Source organism: Dermacentor silvarum, chromosome 2, assembly GCF_013339745.2.
Source record: "Dermacentor silvarum isolate Dsil-2018 chromosome 2, BIME_Dsil_1.4, whole genome shotgun sequence".
In the NCBI taxonomy this organism is placed as follows: Eukaryota; Metazoa; Arthropoda; class Arachnida; order Ixodida; family Ixodidae; genus Dermacentor; species Dermacentor silvarum.
The window spans coordinates 155754317-155775907 of record NC_051155.1 but is presented as its reverse complement, the minus strand read 5'-3'; the positions used below and the strand labels follow the sequence as shown (position 1 = coordinate 155775907).

General features: G+C 47.5%; 1 protein-coding gene across 2 annotated transcripts in view; it reads left to right on the top strand.

The window, feature by feature from the left end:
• The window catches only part of LOC119441950 (netrin-1), a 171902-nt gene that overhangs the window by 145220 nt on the left and 5091 nt on the right, over positions 1-21591 (top strand). Inside the window, exons 3-7 of one of the 2 annotated variants that reach the window (XM_037706630.2) lie at positions 3079-3228; positions 7150-7194; positions 7982-8050; positions 15788-15976; positions 20550-20669. In XM_037706630.2, the coding sequence (XP_037562558.1) occupies positions 3079-3228; positions 7150-7194; positions 7982-8050; positions 15788-15976; positions 20550-20669 (573 nt within the window). Of the gene's footprint in view, positions 1-3078; positions 3229-7149; positions 7195-7981; positions 8051-15787; positions 15977-20549; positions 20674-21591 lie in introns of both variants that reach the window. The other variant, XM_049661762.1, reaches the window with a different exon arrangement.

Genomic DNA, 21591 nt, shown 5'->3' with positions numbered 1-21591 from the left:
AGGTCGATATCAACATTATTCCAGAAGTTTCGATTATCTATAGATTTCTTATGTACTGTCACCCGCAGCATGCAGTTTCAAGTACGGTTATGACCTCATGTCGTAAGCGTCCGGCGCTGCTATTTATTCGCAGCTAAACGATCGGGCGGCATCAGAGACGTCCCGCTCAAGAGCTATGCGAACGGTGACTCCAAGACGCGTCCTTCGAAAGAGAAAGAGAGACCGTCGTAGAAATACATGAAAACGACACATGCACCAAACTAAGGTACGCGATACCTCCGCGACGCTGTTTCCAGCCTCGCTATCAACTCGACAAGTATCTGCACTCGGGGTGAAAGTGACCGCTTTTCCAGCACTGACTCGCAAGGAAAGAGAGACATGGGGGAAGACCGGTCATTTCTTTCGTCTCTTACACTTCTAAGGGTAGGGCAAAGAGGGCACGCAACAGAGCCCCCTGGGGCCAAGCGCCAAGTGTATAGGTCAACGCAGAAAAAAAAAAAAAAAACACCATGGCGCGTCGCGCCGCGCGGTTCGGACACGTCGCGCGAACCTTCCCGAGGGAGGGGACAGCGCTATAGTAGAGAAGACGGTTAACCGTGAGACGACCTGCGCCTCGCGTAAGAACCGGGCTGCTAGCTGCGCATTCGGAGTACATATACGCGGCACGCGTGCCTAAAGCGGGACCCGCGGAAAAAGCGCGGGCCCCCTAAATTTGAAGTTACGACAGCCGAGCCCGTGCTCCCCTCCCCCCGCTGCTATCCGGGAGCGGCATGCGGAGCAACCGGCCGGTGGGCCGGCACCACGCTTTACGGTCTTGTTAGCCCGCTCCCAAGGAGACAGGTATGGACGTGCGTGGGGATACGAAGCGCCTGCACGCGCCTTGGGATAGCGCCCCGCTGAGCTGCAGCGTGGCTGATCGAAAGCAACCTGCGGCTTCCGCGAACCCTTCCAGCTAGAGCTTCTTTCTTTTCTTTCGCTCTTCTTATTTTTTTTTTTTTAAGTCGTCGCTTACGCTGAAGGTCCTAGGGCTATAAAAACAGCGCACGCAGTTAGAGCCCGAGAGCAGTCGGGGAAGGGCTGCAAACGCAGACCCCCGGAGCTGAGTGATGGCACGAAGGAAAGGTATAGCTATAGCATGAATAAAATGTGAGTAACTGGGGTTCTGCGCGACGTTATAGCATTCAATGCCTACGAAGATTTGGCATAATTTCGCCGAACGTTCCAGTGACTACTTCCTGCATTACGGTTCTGCTTTAGCGATTCAATCAGCGTTGCGGATCTCCAATGCTGAGTCATTGGTGCAGTGACAAGACATTGCGACTTTTCTGAGGGCGCGACTGCGTATTTCGTCTCACTACAGCCCTTCAGCTATAGGTGACAGTCAAAACGGGAGTCAGTTAAGCGCAAACCGAATTCACAAAGCTGTTTGGAGGTGAGTCAGCTTGCCGTCGGTCGCTGACATTTGTTGAAAAATCATTGTCATTGAATGCTACGAGTGAACAATTTTGTTAAGCTAGGCTCCGAATGGTTAACGCTGTATCAGAAAGATGGACACTGACTCCATTTATGTTAGTGACGTAACTAACTACGACTGTAGAAATCACAGTCATCAATCATTTCATACACGATCGAATCGCATAGAAACCGTGTGTTTGAAGTGATCCTACTAACCGAGGAGTGGAAATACTTCCTCCTAAATACTTGGCAAGAGCAGTTCCGAATAATGTGGGTGTACTTGTACGAAGCTCCGTGCCCCCGTGATTGTGCTTTTCCTTGGTACTTTTGGCACGCGCGGTGAAGCTCTCGGCACTCCAGGAGCGATTTATCTGATCATTGAACCGAGCGCTGCGACGGAGTAGTCAACGACTGCGTCGAAATTCAGCCTGCACAATAACCGGCCGTGTTGTACTTGCTCACAAAAGATACAAAACCAGCTTAGCAACGCATTTTGTTAAGATACATTCGCGTCTATACCTTGCTTAGCTTAGTTTTGATGTCCTCATTATCGAGCTGCGGTCGACGGCGGCAATCATGAAGGGCTGCACGAAACTGTCTAGCTACTCTTCACCGGTAGGTGACGCACCGTTGCGTGCTCGTTCCAAGTAGGTTTACAAAAACCTCCTTGGTACGCACCTCATGCAGAGCAGATCACGTGCAGAAAACGGTCCATCTAAAGCAGGCCACCGGATCAGCGGTGTTTGCACCTTAGTGCGTTCTATGCTACCGGCGTTTCTACGACACGGATCGCACCCTGACGGCGCACTTCAAGCAGTACTATTAATTTTCCTCAAAGCTTCGTGGTATCGGTGTACTCGATGCGATGATATTGAAGACGTGATATGCCGCGACGGCGGAAAATGATGAGCGCCGGGAAGATGTTTCAATGCAACGTTATAATATACTTGCATGTCAAGTTAACTCAGGTACGGAACTGTTTTGCAATTCTCTTCGCTTTAGTTGCACTTGGGCTCTACTCCTAACAGTTGCACAACGTACGCCCGGTTCGTAGGACATGTATGCACGTCGCATGTGTGCATAGTTTTCTGCATTATATCATCGTGATGTGCTCTCTCTTCCCTTTTCTTTCTTTCCCACGTTTTTGCTTCCCCCTTCTCTCTCACTTTTCTCTTCCCCTTTGGCCTTCCTCAAGCGTATAGTCTAGCCAACCATTCGCTTTTCTGGTTAGCATCCCTGCCTTCTCCCTTTCTTTTCCGCTCTCTTCTTCCCTCCCTCCCATACGCAGAGTAACAGGTCAGAGACAAAACCCCTCAAGGCCGCCCTTTCCGCCTTTCTCAAAACCTATCTATCTATCTATCTATCTATCTATCTATCTATCTATCTATCTATCTATCTATCTATCTATCTATCTATCTATCTATCTATCTATCTATCTATCTATCATGCGCTTCTGTTCACGTAAGCTGTCTCAATAAAGTTATATCGCATGGACCGACAAAAGAGCCCAGCCAATTTGTTTCTATACGACGTGAATGCAGATCGTGCCACACAAAGTGGGCGAAGCCGACGGCGCTTTTGCACAATGCTCGGTTAAGTGACCTTACACGTACGCACTCGCAGCGTGCGACTGCCACCCGGTGGGCGCCTCGGGGCGCACCTGCAACCAAACCACTGGCCAGTGCCCCTGCAAGGACGGCGTCACCGGCACCACGTGCAACCGCTGTGCCAAGGGATACCAGCAGAGCCGGTCGCCCATTGCGCCATGCATCAGTGAGCCACCTCATTTCCTTACCCTTTCTTCTCGCCTTGCTCTCTCTGCCGTGTACGCATGAGTAAGAAGCTCACGCTCGATGGCTGGCAGTGGCTGTTGTGCCTAGCTTCGTGTCAAACCCTTAAGATGATGTGAAAATAGGCTATTTTAGTTGCCTAAAGTAAAATCATTTTCATCGTAATTTGACTTATGATTGTCCAAGTGTTCCTTATACACAATGTAATAAATATCATTACTGATCCCTCAACTCATTTTCTTTATTTTTTTACGCAGTGCTGCTGTTTCTTCGAATTATCTTAAGTTTAGCACTGAGATCACCCTCTGAGGTGCTCTGGTATCTTTCCCAGTGCCAAGAACCCCGTTTTATTTGGCTTCTAACTTCACTCACTTTTTTTTTTGTCAATGTAGCTCATATATTCGCCTCATATGACCAAATAAACGATCACTGGATTAAGCCTTGAACAATTCATGGTGACGCAACATTAGCCCATGCACACATTCATGTCCCTTTGGAGACAACGCGACATGCATGATTAATATTTATAAGAAATGCTCCATGCGTACGTTCATGTGTAGGAACTGTTTAATGGTGCATAACATTAGCTTCTCGTTGGGCGCACAGCGGCGACGTAATGCGTTTCCTCGCATTGGAAAGTCCATTTTAGGCTAACAGGTGTCTGACACCTACAACAGTTTTCCTCGGTTTATTTAGAATCGAGAGCACTATGGCTTTCTTTTTCACGCACTTGGAATGAACACGATGGCATGCCATCATCAGCCATCATTCATGCATTACGCTGTTTTTTCAAAGCGACGGAATGTGGTAGAACGGGACTCAAAATTTCTTATAAAGGAGGGGGGGGGGGGGGGGGGAGGAACAGGTAAGGAATGGGCGAAGCGAATGAGTGCAACGAGCAACAGGAGTGCTCGAACGAAAAGGAATAACATAACGCAAACCTAAAGGCCGCCAGGAAAATAAAAAAAAATAAAGAAAATGTGATTGTCGCCACACGCGCCCGCGCGATAGGCAGGGAATACCACCGTGGCCACTCTCGAGTCCTTCCCGCTCCATTACCTCGTCTCCCCCGCCATTCCTGGCATCATAGGTCGTTATATATACATTTTTTTTTCTTTTCTTGATCTCTTCTCCATCACGGGCAAAACCCAAGTGTCCTGAAATTTCACACAGCGTGATCTCGCCTCTGCCGAAAAAATAACGAAAAGAAAGGGAAAAAAACTTTAGGTGGGGAGTCGGTAGAGGGGGAGGAAATGTATATGGCGGGGGAGTAGATGGGAGAACAGAAATCGGGAGGAGACGGGGAGGCGTGGGGCCGTCACTAGCGTGCCGCACATAATGCGAACCGCTGGTCCGACCGCTGCTCGGCGTCGCGCACTACCATACCATGACCGCCCGACCACTTTGGTCTAGGAAAGGAATAAAAGGAAGCGTAAAAGGCAAACACGTTAGGCCTAGACGTCCTGAACTTTTCTTATGTTTTCTTGCGTTGCTCTTCTCCACACTTTCAGTGGCCCCCTCGCAAATCTTTTCCCGAATGTTATACGTTCCATCTCTCCGCGTTCCCGCTTACATTTTTTTTCTTGCTCTCCCCCGCGTTAACATTATGGAAAGCAAGCGAGGCAGACACGCAGCGAGATCGCAGAAAGCAGACGGCAAATGCAGACTGTTCGCCAACCTCCCCCCCCCCCCCCCCTTCCTCCCCTCTATTTTTATACCTTGCCTTCTTGTACCCGCGTATAAACGCGCCAACACATAAACACGTCACGGTAAACAACCGAGACTGCATCGCCGCCGCCCGCCGTCCCTCGCCGCTCTTCTCTGTTACGAAGAAAGAAAATGGCGGCACAATAAAAAAATAGAAAAGAAACACACCAGGTACAGAAAGTAGGCGAGCAGCAGCGAGTATGTTCGCGGGCGCGGGATGTTTGACGGTATTCGGCAAATTTGCCGAAATACGTATCAATCACGCTCCCCGCGCCGTTTTCCGGAGTTTCACCTCTTCCCCTCTCATCCTCCTCCTCTTCAATTTCTGGCCCCTTCCCTTCCTTCTTCGGCATACAGCTCCTCCCGCGCTGCTTCTATGTAGGTAACGCATACGGAAGACCTGAAAGCGTTACACTTCTGGCTAGCCGTAGGCGCGCACTAAACGACGCGAGAGCTGCGGCCGAGAAGGCCCGAGGAGCGAACGAACAAGGAGGCGAAAGAAGAGCGGGGAAAGAGAAACCATAAATCTACGTTAGCCGCGCGATTCGCTATGCGCAACTATTATGGAAGCCGCCAGCCACTCCCGAGGAATGCCGCTGCCTGCCTGGCTGCTTGCCCGCCGACCGGCCGGCGGGTCTCGACGCCTGTTAGACGCGTATACCCCCTACCCCGCTGTTTTTGGGAGTGTTGCTTCATTTATTTTTTTTCTTATCGAGACTTCTCTCGCCGTCTCCCCTTCAATTTGAGTGCACTTGGGCATAGCCGCGCAAGAGCCAGTGGCGAGATATCCGAGGCAAATGAGCCGGCAAATCCCTGTGAGGCACTGAAGTGCCTGCAGCTCAAGAAGTTAGCCATCGTAGGCAGAATAAGCAGAATCTCGCGTGGGCATGATCGAGAAAACACTTCAGGAACATAGGTTTCATAGTGAGCTGTAGGTTGTGTCAGTGACAGGGCAGCGTGTGTGTATCGGTCTTGTGAGATATACGATTGAACACGGCGCCCAACGACTACATCGTTCAACGTTTTCTTCAGAAGTGCAAGAATAGTAATCCGCTAAACTCTATAAGTTAAGGTACGTTACCGTGTTGGGACAGATTACAATGAGAAAAATAAACAAGAACGACGCGAAAGGGCATTTAAACAAGACCGTTATATTGAGACCCTTAACTTTTTTCACTCTTAGATGTCCTCAAGGCCGTAACAAGGGGAAGGGTTAGGGGGCTATCACACCCTCCGATAATATCGCTGCGGCAATCATGATACTGTTTACCACAACTTACATATAAGTCAGTATATTTATATGTCAAAGTTTATAATATGGTTATATACGCTATTTGTGTCAGCGACGTGTAAATACAGCACACACGTGGGAAAGTCCGACATCGTTCGGCCTGTTCCCGTGTCACCTATTCAAGAGTGATTTCAAGCTGCAATAACGACTGTGCGCATGGGAATTGAAGACGCGTTCATTGCGCTAGTTTAAGTCCAACCAAAGTTAAAGTCAAGATAACTCGTTCTAAGGCCAGCTGGTTGATTCTTGGTAAAGATATATCGTAACGCGAATAAAACAGACGCAATAACGACGACAGAATTCCGTGGCTTCCGGTGCCGCCTTTCTTGTGTCTGCTTTCTACGCGATGGGGTGGCTTTACCAAGGTTGAAATATTTGCGTTGCAATCGCCAAAGCCCGCTGCTAAATAGCTAAGTACTTTCCTTCCGTACCTTCCGTAAAAGAACAAGCAGCATGTCCTCCTGTGCTACAAACTACACGTATAGCAGGAGCAGGCAACAACTGCATAGAGCATGCCGCGGCATTTAATGAATACGTGAACGGCGAGATAAAAAGACGAGGACCTGAGGACACAGCACAAATAAAAAACACATGCAGGCGTCGACAACAACATGCACGGGCAGTTCTGCCCATGTGTGCGTTTTATTTGTGCCTCGTACCTTTGTCCTTGTCTTCTTTCGCGACGTTCTTCTGCTCATATTAGAGCCGTGAACCAAGTTACATACTTCGCATTGTTTCGATTAAGTTAGACTTGGTTTTGTTTAGACAGACAAAGGTTTTGTTTTATGACGCCAGCTTTATGGTTGTCTCTTCTCTTTGCCGAAAATGTAAGACGCCTATAACAGCAAGTGGAACAAGCTGCAAATGCTTTTGTACTCAGTTTGTTCCGCAACTTCTCCTTCGCAGAGATACCTGTGGTGGACCATTCAGTTATGGCAGCTGGAGGACCTGGTAAGTGTGCTTTCGTTTCGCTTTTCGCTTACTTTACTCCGGGACGCTTAGAAATGGAACAGGAAGTGTTATTTGCGACAGCGGCGAGAGCATACTGCTCGCCCTTGCTAGGCTTGACAGCGAGAGAGTCCTTATAAGGACTGCATTGTGGCCTCTCTATTCATTCTTTATATAAAAGGCAAGATAACAACTACACGCGTTCTTTGCAAGTAATATTCAGCTTCTGAATTAACGGAACGCTACAATGCAGTTGAACGGTATAAAGTTCGTTGGTGCCCATCATCGCAACAGCGCGGATGGAGGTGGACTACGCAATAAGGCTGTAGCAAACAGGACTCATACCTCTACTCTGTGAAAGTCTTTTGTTTCTTGTGCTGTCAAGATACCCTAAAGAAAACCGCAGAAAAATGGCAAAATTTGCCACAAATTATGCCTTACGAAGAAGCGAACATGTAGTACTCGTTACGTATCACATCCGCCTTTGAACCAAAATGTGTTGCCAAAATGTATAGACTTCTGGGGATTATTCCCAAAGCTTTTCGCTCATAAGTGACGCTTGGTATTGGCTAGCCACCTTCACCAATATAATGTCAAACATCCCGAATTGCCTGTCATCTGCTCTTGCGAGCAGTTCTTGCGTGAAAAAACATTTTTGTAAATGCGTGTTTGTCAACATTTTTGTAGTGAATGCGGCCCCTGGTGATTGAGCGTCGATCGTTAGTGCCAAGACACAGACCTGTGGCCAATAGGATTCACAGATGTGCTGTTCTTTTTTGTGTTTGTCCAGAACAATGCTCGAAATGCAAGACAACGACAAAGAGAATCAACCAGAGAAAGTACTGCAAGCGGGACTTCGGTAAGTCGACTGAATCAACCGTTCGCGAGATGCCTCCGCCTCATCATTTCTATAATAACCAGCAAACTCGTTGTATTCCATGATATGGTTGGTGGTATGTATCCTGTAAGCTCTCTAATAATATTTAAATGCTTGGTATATTTTAAATATAGGGTTAAAAATAACGTTACTTCTGTTGAAACTACATTATTTGGGTCAATAATCGGGAAATTAGACGACTGGCGAGAGAATTGCGCCATATGCTGCAGAATATCATCGAAAGCCTGAGAGCCTGTGCCTATTGAAAAGAAAAAAACGCATCCCCTGGTGCCATTAACTCGATTTAATCACATCGGTTTGTATGGGGTCCTATACGATGATATCGGATCGTTGTATATGGGCGATATTGGGCTCTTAGGGTACTATGTTCGTCCAGAATAAATTATCTGGGAATTTATGAAAAATTTGAAAGACAAATAAACCCTTCTCGGTAGCCGGTCTTTACCCTCTACGCAACGGTGATATGCTTCCTGCAGCAACGTCAGAACCCTTCCCCCTGTGAAGAGGGAAGTCCAGCGAAGCTGGAGCTCTGGTGGGATTTGCTATGTTGGGGTTTAGCTATATTGGGAATTTGCTATGTTGAATTTGGCTACAAAATGGTAAACCGAACCCTTCGCTACGTACTCGAGAAAGAGGCTTCGGTGCCGGCTCCGAGTAGCACAATGGGGTATTTTTTAACACTTAGATGATGGCTATACAATGCCCGACTCTGGAAGAACTGGCTCGGCGTCCACGGGTGACGGCGTTCTTAGCGCGTTGCGGGGAATGGGACGCGTCGGCGTCCACGGGCAACGGTGTTCCTAGCGCGTTCCTCGCGCTTTTCTACGATGTTCCCAGACAAGAGTCCTTAACCAAAGCTCCGTATATACAACCAACGATAACGCGAACTCCTCTCACATCCCACTCCTCCGTTGACCTACTCTTTATTGCGATAGCAATCATATGGATACTCCAAGCGGATTTCTGCCATCGTCGTCGCCGTGAGGTTCCGTATAAAGTCAACGGGCGATAAAATCGTCGCCGCGCGCCGTATGCTGTATATGCGAGTAAAAGCGCGCGAGGGACGCGCGCTTTCACGGATACCGAATGCACGGCGGAGAGCAAACGCGACGTCTCCGTCGCGCAAAAGGCCGTGGGGGGGATGGAAACGAGTGAGAGGGGGGGGGGGGGGGCGCCGTTGTGCCCCGGAACCAACTGCGCATTTACCGACCCGGCGCAAGGGGATCTGGCGATTCAATCTCGCGCGCGAAAGAAGGAAAGCATGCACGGGATGCAGGTGGTGCGGCTTCTGCTCTGCCATCAACTGCGCACTTGTACTTTGCGCGGCTGCGAGTGGTCGCGCGCACCGTATCTTGAAAGTGATCTGCACACAGCTCCTACCTTTGTATGCGCTGTGCTTTCGCCGCTCAGTTTCAGTTGAAGCGATAGACCGCACGAACCTCTTCGCTCGCTGCTGCTGCCGCATTTGCTCACGCCAGAGTTTTGACAGGCGTTGTCTGCGGTCATCGAGTATGATCTATTCGTGTTTGCTTGTGCGCGCTGACACCATGCTTGCTAGTTCAGTCAGTAAGTTAATGTGTCCAAGTTTATACAGCCGATAAAACTGCTATACTTACTACGTGTAGCTCTCTAGTAATTTGCCATCGCAATTTATGCTTCGCCTTTCGGGCGAAACTGCAACTTTTTTCGTACACCGCCATTGGTTGGCACGCCTCGCGCTCTCCCCCTCCAACGCGAGTTTTGGACGGCGCGACTTACGTCAACCCCCCTCCCCGTTCTCCTTTTCATCTGCACCCTCTCACAGCATTCTCACATGTTGAGCTCTTCATTTCCTCTCCTGGCCCGCTAGGTCACGTGAATTTTCTACACGCGGATACGATCTCCTGAAAACTAACCCTTAACAGCTTCGCTGTAAAAAAAAGAAGAAGAAGATTAGGGGTTGGGGCCAAGGCATTAACCGACACAGTATTTGCAGGAATATTTGAGCATTGGAATTTTGGTACCATGTCTGGTATTTATTTATTTATTTATTTATTTATTTATTTATTTATTTATTTATTTATTTATTTATTTATTTATTTATTTATTTATTTATTTGTTTATTTATTATTTATTTATTTCAGAAACCGCCGAACGACCAGAACATTCCAGATGTGAGTGGCTTCAATACAGAAAAAAATTAAGGAACAAATATTTAGCTAATAATACTGAAACATAGGATACGGCCATATCAGCTTGTATGTAATGATAACGACATTCACGGAAAAAAAAGCAGGCAGAATAGTCTACTGTGGCTAGTCTACGCGCTATTCAAAGTAAAAAAGAAAAGAGAAAAGAATTCCAAGAATGACGAAAAAAAATCCAGCGCCCTTCGGCCCTGCGAAGAGGAAAGTCCAGCGAAGATGGCGTTAGCGGCTTCCCGTAGTTTTCGCGCCCAATCGCGCTTCTGTGCGCGTTGGCACTCCTTCAATTCCTGCTGTTATTCCTCCGACCGAACGACACGCGTCCGTCCCATAGCGAGTCCAAAGGGCAACTGCTGATAACAGCGCTAGCGCGGTCTCTACGTCACGAGACAAAGGGGCACGACTGGTGGGAAGTGCCGCCGCCGAGTATCGCGACACTTGTGAAAGAGGCATCGGCGGTGGCGAGGAGTATAACAATGGACCATCCATCATACTTGTGACACCTGTGCTAAGGTACTTTATACATAAACCAATATATATATATATATATATATATATATATATATATATATATGCACCCGTAGTCCACAGCAGTACGTGCCGCCATTGCACTTGGACCCTTTCTGCACTATCTCCAGGATCGGCCCAAATTGTTGGTCTATGTCGCCGAAGGCGATCCGCCATATCCTAGCCATATAAAGCTTCGCTGTAAAAAGAAAGTAGTCGGCTGCTGATACAACATCAGCGGGAAGGTAGTTCCAATTGCCAGAATAGTATGTGGCGTAATTAAGACAAATATGATGTAGTGTGACAAAGAGGGGGACTCAACGTTATTACGCCGGTGCAGCTCGGGAGGACGCATACGTAGGCAGCTTGACGGAGCTCACTGCGCGAGGAGTGTTGCTGATAAGTCTCACGAAGAAGGCAAAGGAGAGCGAATTTCCTGCGTAGACACATGGACGGCAAAACAGGTAACTAGACGAGTTTCACGACGAGTTTCACTACGCCATCGCTGCGTACGGTAGAGCACGCCAGTATTATCTATTAGTCCTTAGCGAGGGCTGATATAGCAACTATACGGTAAGAAGCGTCTTGTGTCTTGTACCACGAGCAAAACTCGCTTACGTACTCGTCGAGATCGAGATGCAGGGAGGTGCGAATAAAGATATTCTACAATATGAATGTAGTTGGGAGCAGACACAACCCCCTACTTCCCCCTAAAATTCACTAAAAACATAATAAAAAATAATAAAAAAGCACACTGACATTTGCCTCGACATTCCCCTCAATGTTGCCTGGAACCCAAGTACAGCGGGAAAGCGACGAGGTCTACACGCATCCCCCTCCCCCCATTCAGAAATGTGATAAGGAACTGCAGACGAAAAGCTACTATACACTCAGTACCTTGAGAACGTTTGAGGCCTCTTATACAGACAACAAAGGCGTGGTCAACAACAGTTCTCAGTTACAAATATCAATTCAACAACACTCAATCAAGCTTATTGTCAGCCAAAATTATCATTTTATCTCAAATCCACTATCTTTATTAACCAAGGACGGTCGTCGGAGAAAAACGCGGCATATGAAGACGTGTTTCCAGACGGACTTGTGTCATTAGTGCTGTACTGGCACCGCGGAAGCGCCAAAGAGCCGCGAGCTCAAGAAGGATTTATGCTTGTTAACAAACTTTAAAGCTCTCCGCCGGACAGCGTGGGACCTCTCCGTACATTTCCAACCACTCTGCCACGAATTCGGAAAAACGAACACGTATACAAAGATGGGAGCTGCTTTTTCCCTGCGATCACAGCTCGCGCCTTTCTTGCTATAGGAATTTCAGTATACACTTAGGTAACAAGCACTCGCCTGACATGAAAAAAAATTAAAATCATGTATACAAAACTAACGCCGAAAAGAAAAGAACGATGTGAGGGGATCCGCAAGCCAGTTATTTTTTTCTTGCCGTTCTTCTTGCATAACCACAGAATGTACAGTGGTCCTTCTTATCGACCATCTCGTATAGAAACGGAGAATCCTCGCGAGAAAGCTTGACGCTGTCCGCAGCAATCTGGCGTCATGTCGGTGCTTTATCAAGGACTGAAGCCGTTGGGGATGGGGGAGAGGGGGGGGGGGGGGGGTAGAGTGGAGACAGGGGGGTTCTGGAGGGTGTACCGTCGCATCCGTGCTGATCCGTGCGCGTCTGGTGCGACGCCAAGCGGTAGCCGGATCGCCATTCGGAGGAGACCTTACACGGAGCAGTTGGAAAAGGCTCCCTGCGCACCCTGCCCACCATGCACCGCGAGAAGCAAAACCCCGCCAACACCGGCTTTTCATGGCCGCCCTTGAAAACAAGTTAAAAAGAAGAAAAAGAAAAGAAAAGCCGCTGCGCGGAACGGAGGCTTCGATAACAAGCCCAATAAAACTCTCCGTGGCCCTCGTGACTTCTATAGCACAGAGCGCCGAGGATGGAGCAACTCCGCGGTGTCTCGTGCGTAACACACTCTCCTATCTGTCCGTTTTACTTTTTCCCGCTCAACAAGCCTGCGCAACACAAATTCCACGGCAGGTCGTAAATAATAAAGGCATGTCGAGAAGTACAAGTTGACGGTTCGCTACAGGCGCCGGCCGGGATGCGCGCACGCGCTCGACGATAAGTGTGCGCGCCGCCGCCGCCTCTGTACTATAGGTGGCGCTGCTGCAGGGTGCGGGGCATGCTGCACGATCGAGGTCATCGCTTCGGCCACTGGCAGCGCAACGGCCCGGCTCCTAAGGAACGGGACGCTGAAAAGGAATATAGTAAGCTGCATTGGTAAAATAAGCTTCGGGAATACCGAAGAGCGTTTGTCGGTGTGAGCGGGAGTTTAGTAAAGGCTGATTCACGCTATAGGTCGACACGACACCGATTTTGGTCTGTCGACTGTTGGCGACAGAAGTTTACAGGACGGAAAGCGCTATAGCCAACGGTTTAAAGGAAGGAAAATGCTGTCACCAACAGTCGGCAGACCAAAATCGGTGTCGTGTCGGCCTAGTGTGGATGAGCCTTAAGCAAGACAAAGTGCAAACACGAAAGACAGGTACCTTCAAGTTCCCACTCACTGAAATCAATTTAACAGCGTCTGCTCAAAGCTGGTTAACTGTTAAACGGTAAATAAGGAGTACACACTGATTCTAAATGAATCGAGGGCTTCGTCTAAACCCACCTCGGTGGCTACGGCGTTGCACTGCTGAGGTTCGCTGGTTCGACCCTGGCCGCGGCGGCCGCGTTCCGATGGGGCCGACATGCAAACACGCCCGTGTACTTACGTTTAGGTGCACGTTAAAGTAGCACAGGCGGTCAAATTAATCAGGAGCCCCCATCGAAACGTGGCCGCCGCGGCCGGGATTCGATCACGCAACTTCGTGCTTAGCAGCGCAGCGCTATACAGGGTGTTCATTTTTAAGTTTTACGGAATTGTTTTTTTAATCGTCTGTGGCAGGTAGCGTAATCCGTATCGTTCAGCTGGGTTATTCGAAGAGGCGGACATTAGTAGCACGTGAAATCGGAACACATAATAAACTAATTAACAAAAATGACTAATGAACTTCTTAGTTAATTACTTTACGACACATATTGCAATTTACGAAGTGTAGCCGGTGAGCTTGCAAGACGCATCCACTTGAAATTAATTTCCAGGATGACACCAGTTTCGAGATATTATTTCCCAAATGTGTGGGACGAAATACATGGGCGTTCCAGTTACTTTCGTGCTTCAATGTATAAAACAGCATTTTGGTAAAAAAGAAATTGGAACAACAGTGCATTTTTACGGCGAGTTTGATGGCGCATATCTCCAAACTGGTGTCATTCTGCTAAATTCATTCTAAGTGGATACGCGCGCCTGACAAGCTCACCGGCTACAATTCGTAAATTGCAATATGTGTCGTAAAGTAATTAACTAAGAAGTTAACTAGCATTTTCATTAATTAGTTGAATATGTGTTTCGATTTCTCGTGCTACTAATTAACGCCTCATAGAATAACCCAGCTCAATGATAAGAATTATGCTACCTGCCACAGGCGATTTCTAAAAATTCCGTACCACTTAAAAAAAAATGCGGCCAGCTTGACACTAGCGGTGCGAAGTCTGAAAAAACAGCGGAGCTGGGCGACGTCCCTTAGCAACTAGTTGATGTAGGCTTAACGTGGCCTAACTTGGCTTTTTCTAGGCAAGGTTGGGCTATCAGTGCGAGGTAGGCTATCAGGGCAAGGCTGGGCGTTGACGCTTGGCTTGATTCCCGCGTACTCGGTACTTCTACTCTGCCAACAACCTGCTTACTTAATCAGCTCATGTTTACTACAATTCATATTGCTACCAAAGCCGTTCACCTTACTTCGTATGACATTGCTGTGTTGCTATCGCATTCATTGCTTCGCTGGAAAATAAACACCCGGTATATAGCCGCTAAGCCACCGCGGCAGGTCTTACACGCGATAAGCACAGGCAGACCGATGGCCCACGTGCGCCTCTCTTCAACAGATTAGGCACAGCACTTATGGCAACCAGATATGATAAAAATGAGTCATCTGACGTGTCGTCTAGATGTACATTTTTTAATACGCCGGGAAGTCACAAACGCCTAAATGAACGCCCTCGCGGCAAGTTTTTATCAATTTCATGGCACAGGCCTGTAACCAGCAGCACGAGTATTATATGCGAAGGCGTGGTCCGTCGTTCGCCTAGTGGCGAAAGCTCCAAAGAAGTGAGACTGCAGCTAGGTACAGGTGCGTGTAAATGATATGATTTCGAAGTCGCAACGGATTAATTACTGAGACACGTACAAGTATATAGACACTGAACTCACTTTGTGACGCCCAATTTGATGGCTCCGATTTGGACAATGATTTTCTCAAATGTCGAATTGGCAAACACCTTTCGTTATTTTTCATCATTTTTTGCTCTGAAGGCTTCCCCTTGCTCTGCTCACCAATTTCGCTTCGATGGTGAGACGTTGTCCATCGCACTTCTCCCAAACACCCTTTCCTTTACAGCTTTGAGCAACAACAATCGACTACTCGTGTGCTATGATTAGTTATTACAATATGCACTCGAATGATAACTCCATAAAAATTGCACTCATCAAGTCTAAGCCCACCTCTCGATATACCTTGGACTGATGTTGCGGCGCCCGCCATGTTGTAGCACTAGAAGCATGTGCAAACACCTGCATCTTATTCCAATCTTAATAGCCGGTTCATCTCATGGGGCTCTGTGAAATCAATGAACTGGGCTCCAATATGGCTACCGTGGCATTCCGTATACAAGTTATAATTTCCTACTTGAACATGTTCTCGTCCTCGATAATGTTGCGCGAAAATATCGGGACAAGGCGTGGCGAAATTTTCGTCAACCGGGCCAAAAGCCTCTTAACGAAGGCGTGCTGTATGCTGCAAATGACAGTTCGGCAGTATATATAGCTGGAAGAATGATGATTTCAATGACACGTGATCGTGTTCTTCTGTCTCGCCGTTTCTGCCGCAGCCATCCAGGCCAACGTGCTGTCCCGAGAGACGGTGGGCAGCTGGGTGCGGTTCAACATCCAGGTGGTGGACATCTTCAAGTACGGCCCGTCCAAGGTGCGACGCGGCAACGACTTCCTTTGGGTGCCCATGGCTGACCTGGCCTGCAAGTGCCCAAAACTAAGGCTCAAGAGCAGCTACCTCATTCTGGGTAAGGGCTTTCACTTTCTATCTATCTATCTATCTATCTATCTATCTATCTATCTATCTATCTATCTATCTATCTATCTATCTATCTATCTATCTATCTATCTATCTATCTATCTTATCTATCTATCTATCTAAGGTGCGGCGGGGTAACGATATATATACCGGGTGTTTCAGCGAACACCTTTATTTAATCATACTGTTAACCCTCACTTGAGGGTCGTTACAGGGAAGGTCAGTAATTGAATTCTTAAAGGTTGCCTGTGGCAGATAGCACAATTCTAGTTCATGAGCTCGTCTACTCAAATAGGTGGACATTACTTGCATAAAAAATGAAATGCATAATCGACTAATTAATAAAATCCACTAATTAAGTTTCTAACTAATTACCAGATGGCCCCTATTGCAATTTACAAATTGTAGCTATGGAGTTCTCAAGGCAGATCCACTTGGAACGAATTCTCGGGATGACACCAGTTTCGATATATTAATTCCCGAGCTTTGCGGAGAAATGCATTGGCGTTCCAGTTACTTGCTTCACAAAACGTCGCTTTATGCATTGAAGCACAAAAGTAACTGGAACGCCTATGCAGTTCTCCGCAAATTTCCGGGAATTAATATCTCGAAACTGGTGTCATCCTGAGAATTCGTTCCAAGTGGATCCGCCTTGTGAACTCCAAGGCTACAATTTGTAAATTGCAATATGGGCCATCAGGTTTTTAGTTCACAACGTAATTAGTGATTTCTGTTAATTAGTCAATTATGCATTTCAATGTCTTGTGCAAGTGATGTCCGCCTCTTCGAGTAGACCAGCTCATTAACCAGAATTGTGCTATCTGCCACAGGCAAACTTTAAAAAATGGTGAAAGTGTTCGCTGAAACACCCTGTATATATATATATATATATATATATATATATATATATATATATATATATATAATAAAATTGTACTCCTGCACGTGGAGACATACACAATCATGTAAAAACTTCCCAAACAGCGAGAGTGAACGACAATATTCACCCCCGCTCCATTTTTCCATTGAGTCAGAGACGGTCGAACTGAACGTTGAGCGTGTCTGGCGTCAAGTGTCCCCGGTACGAACAAGTGAATCGCCTGTGTGCTGTGGACATCAGCCTAACTATACATATCGAAAGTGCAGTAATTATACTATTTTAGAAGTACCCCTTTCTATTTGTAAACGTAATGGCTTTCATATCGCTCTAGTAATTTCAATGCGCTTAGTATTCTTTGGGAACTTCACGCACGCACTTTCAATGGACTATCTGCCTATATAACCGTTTTCCCGCCAACTTGCATCACTGAATAGTCCATGGTCTAATGGGTACAGCATAGGGTAGCTGTGCTGAGGGGAGAGGGTTCGAAGCCAACCGTCTGACAAACTTAAGTCATTGGGTAGCCGTCGCTCTTCAATGAACCTCTGTTATGCTAACTTGGGTCATTGGCATGCGCACACTGGATATGTGCCGTTTTTGAGTGAACCTCTTTGACGCCAACTTGGGTCAACCGCCGTGGTGGCATAGTGGGAGCCCTCTACTACGGCGTGCCTCATAATCAGAAATGGTTTTGGCACGTAAAATCCCAGAAAGAAGAAGTGGCTTTGGCGTTGCACTGCTAAGCCTGAGGACGCGGCCGGGGACCGCATTTCGAGGGGGGCGAAATGCAACAACGCCCGTGTACCGTGCACTGGGTGCACGTTACAGAACCCCAGGCGGTCAAAATTTATCAGGAGTCCCCGCTATACCACGTGCCGTCGCAATCATATCGTGGTTCTGGCACGTAAAACCACATAATTTAATTTAAACTTGGGTCACGACTGTATGTTCCACTGGGTATGTGCCACTCTTCAATGACAAATAACAACACATTTATCCGGTGCTGGACGAAATCTAACCCGCGCCATATGTACTGTGACAATCTTGCCTGATTATAAATTCACATACGCGCTACGTAGAGGCAGCGTGTTCAGAAGCGCGAGAGAGGAACCCGGCTGCGTACACGCCTCATACATAACGCGTCCCTGCAGCGGCAATACCGTGTATCGCTACATTGCTTCAATGCTAATCGCATTAATGTCGAAATCATCGTGAGATGAGTTCTGCCGAATTTTTTTTAAAGACAAGGTCGTCTTAGCTGACTTCCCACTGGCTTGGCGTATCTGGGTATCCTGTAACCCCTACCATAAAAAATGGCCCTTTTGCGTCTCCAGAGCGTCGTAGCGAGTCGCAAGAAGGATCATAATACAGGTCTTAACGAGACAAGAAGCGATAATTAGTCGAAAAATAGGTAGAATGAACGGTGCGGGCGTAATTAGCGTTGATATAGCCCAAATTAACCACATTGCACTATACCACTGTAAAGGGTGCACCGCCGTAGATATAGACATGTTGAGGCAAAGCCGCCGTACAACGCACTATTGGGAAATGGAGTGAGCTCGCTTGGACTAACCAGTGCTCGCGAGAGGCAATGGTGTCTGGAAAGTGGCTTCGGAGGTGCCCACAATAAGCGACAATTAGTCGCAGAGTAGGTCAGATTAACGGTGCGGGCGTAATTAGTGCCAATTATTAAAAATGTATCTACATTTCACTATCTCCGGGATCGGCCCAATTGTTCTCTCGGTCAAGAAGGATAGGGTCAACACTAAGTGTCGAAGCTAAAGAAGACAACGTCGACTTAATTTCGTGTGAAATGCGATATAAATAAGATACGAAATGAGTGAATAATGAACGTGAGAAAGAGAGAAAGAGGCAGAATAGAGAGCTATAACCAGTATTCAATCATCGAATCATTTGAACCATCATTACGTCGATCTTGTCTTCTTTAACGTCGGCATTTGGTTGACCTCTTTCTTACTTTCTTTTTTTCTAATTTTAATAAATGAGTCGAATTACATTGCACGTACCATTTTATACAAAAGCCTGGGCTCGGGCTTTATGAAGTGCCACTTCACATCCCTTTTCTTTTTCTTTTTTGTTTTATCCCACGACGCGCCGAGTGGCCGATCCGCGGCGATAACGCGTCGGCATGCGAATCATGCCCGTATACCAATGACGAAGGTGGATAACAATAGGAAATTTAATGTCATGTTAAGAAATACGGCCCCTGTGGTCGCTTTCTTTCTTTCAGACTTGATTCGGAACATTTTCCCCGGTCCATCTCCGACGATTCATAGTGCACTCTCAAGGTATTACGATGGCGCGAAGTGGCGGCAATCAATGATCACTCGGTCGCTTGACGTATTCTTCGATCCTTCTGGCCTGTCAGAGACACTTACAACCTCAGAAAAGAGCGGAAGAAACAGCGGAAAGCAAGTGTGCAGATTTCAAAGTCTCGCAGGGCAGCATCAACACTTCTCAACACACATATTATACACGCATTCGAAAGAGAACGCCTTAATCATACGAAAAGCACAAACACACAAATTGCTACCCCACACTATACATATGTGTAAGCATATTAACAGGGACTCAGGTTCCCAGACATAAACACATCTTGTAGGAGTGCTCCGCCACCTCCACTTACAGAAACACAATACTTTCGAAACTACCAACCAACAAGTGTCCCGGCAGCTGGGAGGAGTGGACCACTCCCCCAAGAAAGTTGGGAAAAACTATGGTGGCCGCTTCTAGTGCAGCACATATCAAATGCAAGAACTTGCTGGGCCACGATGCATGAGCCAACCGGGAAGCCCGGAATGGTACCTTAATGGTTCCGACGGGACTAATAAATGTTATTATTGCAATAGCAATTATATGAACACTTCAACCGGATTTCTGCCGTCGGCGTCGCCGTCGTCGTCGCCGTGAGGTTCCGTATAGATAAAATCTTCGCCGCGCGCCGTATGCCCGAGCGGAAGCGTGCGGGGACGCGCGTTATCACGGAGAGCGAACGCACTCAATCTCCCACGCGCAAGCAAGGAAGCGGGAAGCCAGCGCCGGAGGGAGCGGGGGGGGGGGGGGGGGGGGCTACTCTGCCCCCAACAACCGCGCTCGTCGCTCGCCCGCACCGTCTCTTATCTCCACACGGCTCTGACCTTTATGCGCTGTGCATTCGCCGCTCAGTTTCCGTTGAAGCGATAGACCGCACGTACCTTCGCCCGCTGCGGCGTATGCGCTTGCTGCCAGCGTTTTGACAGTCGTTGTCTGTAGTCATTCAGTGTGATCTATTCATGTTTGTTTGTGCGCGCTCACACCACGCTTGTTCATTCAGTTAGTAATAGTCGGGCCACATTTTCCAACGCACATTACACATGCAATGCTGCCCGGATCGGCAGTGCAGCGCTACAGGTGTGTCCCTTCGCACGCGCTGCCCTCGGGAAGCGCTTCTCAACACTACCGTTTCACACGCGCCTTCTCGTGGTCATCGAGTCTCTCTTCATGTCGGTCTACTTACGCCGCAGCACACCTGCTTACTTAATCAGCTCATGTTTACTACAATTCATATTGCTACCAAAGCCGCTCACCTTACTTCGTATGACATTGCTGTGTTGCTATCGCATTCATTGCTTCGCCCTTAGGGCGAAACTGTGACATTTTTTTCTCTCTATCTCCGTTGCAGGTAACGAAGAAATACATGACGGCCAGCCGGGCCTGACGGCGGACAAGAACAGCATCGTCATCGACTGGAAGGATGAGTGGGGAAGGAGGCTGCGAAAGTTTCAAAGGCGGCAAAGGAAAGGCAGGTGCAAGAATTGAACGTAGCTGGGCTGAACGAGAACCGCGCACCCCGCCAACCGACCAGATTTTTTTTTTTCTTTTTTTGCAAAGGCCCAAGCGCAATGCGAAGACGCGCGCGCGCGAGGTCGTCTTGGGGCTTTCATCTGCACTGATCCGTCTTGACGATGCATCGTCCAGACCAAAGACGTGTTCCCCGTGACAGCCTGAGTGCAACACTGATATCATTCGGTTATAGGCGTATATGTACTCGTATTCGTTTGGTCAGTTTAACACGCAGTTACGAAGGATATGCGGGAGTGTTGTTCCAGCAATGCAAATACTTACCGAATGTTCACCCCTGAATTTGTATACACGACGAATTAAGATTAATATTCATCCTGACTTGGTCTTGAACGTCCGCATGCCCGCAGCTGGATTCTCCTGGACACTGTAAATTTGTCCTTATCACAAACTTTCCAGCCTTTCTACTCGATAATTCTTTAAAATTTTAGTATTCTAGGCGGTGGTACGTTATTCTTTATCAGTTTGTGCGCGTTACCCGCAAACTGATAAAAGAAAGAGAAGTTACAGGGGCGTGAATCATGACGGGAGGTTACCTATTCAAGAGCAGTAAACATAAATGATTATTCCAATTGTCATGTCACAGCATCGATTCTCACTACAACACCTATGTCAGATGGTCTGAAAGTCTCTGACCAAATTGGGAATATCTCAATGAAAAGACGAAGTGGGACGACCAAAATGAAGATTATGAGATGACAATGATTGTAAGATTTGTATACTAATTCTGCGACTCAGTACTGGACACGAGTTTCGTTTTGCCTTTATACAAATGCTGCTGAGAGTTCCAAAAAGCCAAGTTCGTGGGCCATATAGCCATGCCTTACCACTTAAGATGCGCCACAAGAACATTCTGCAGAACT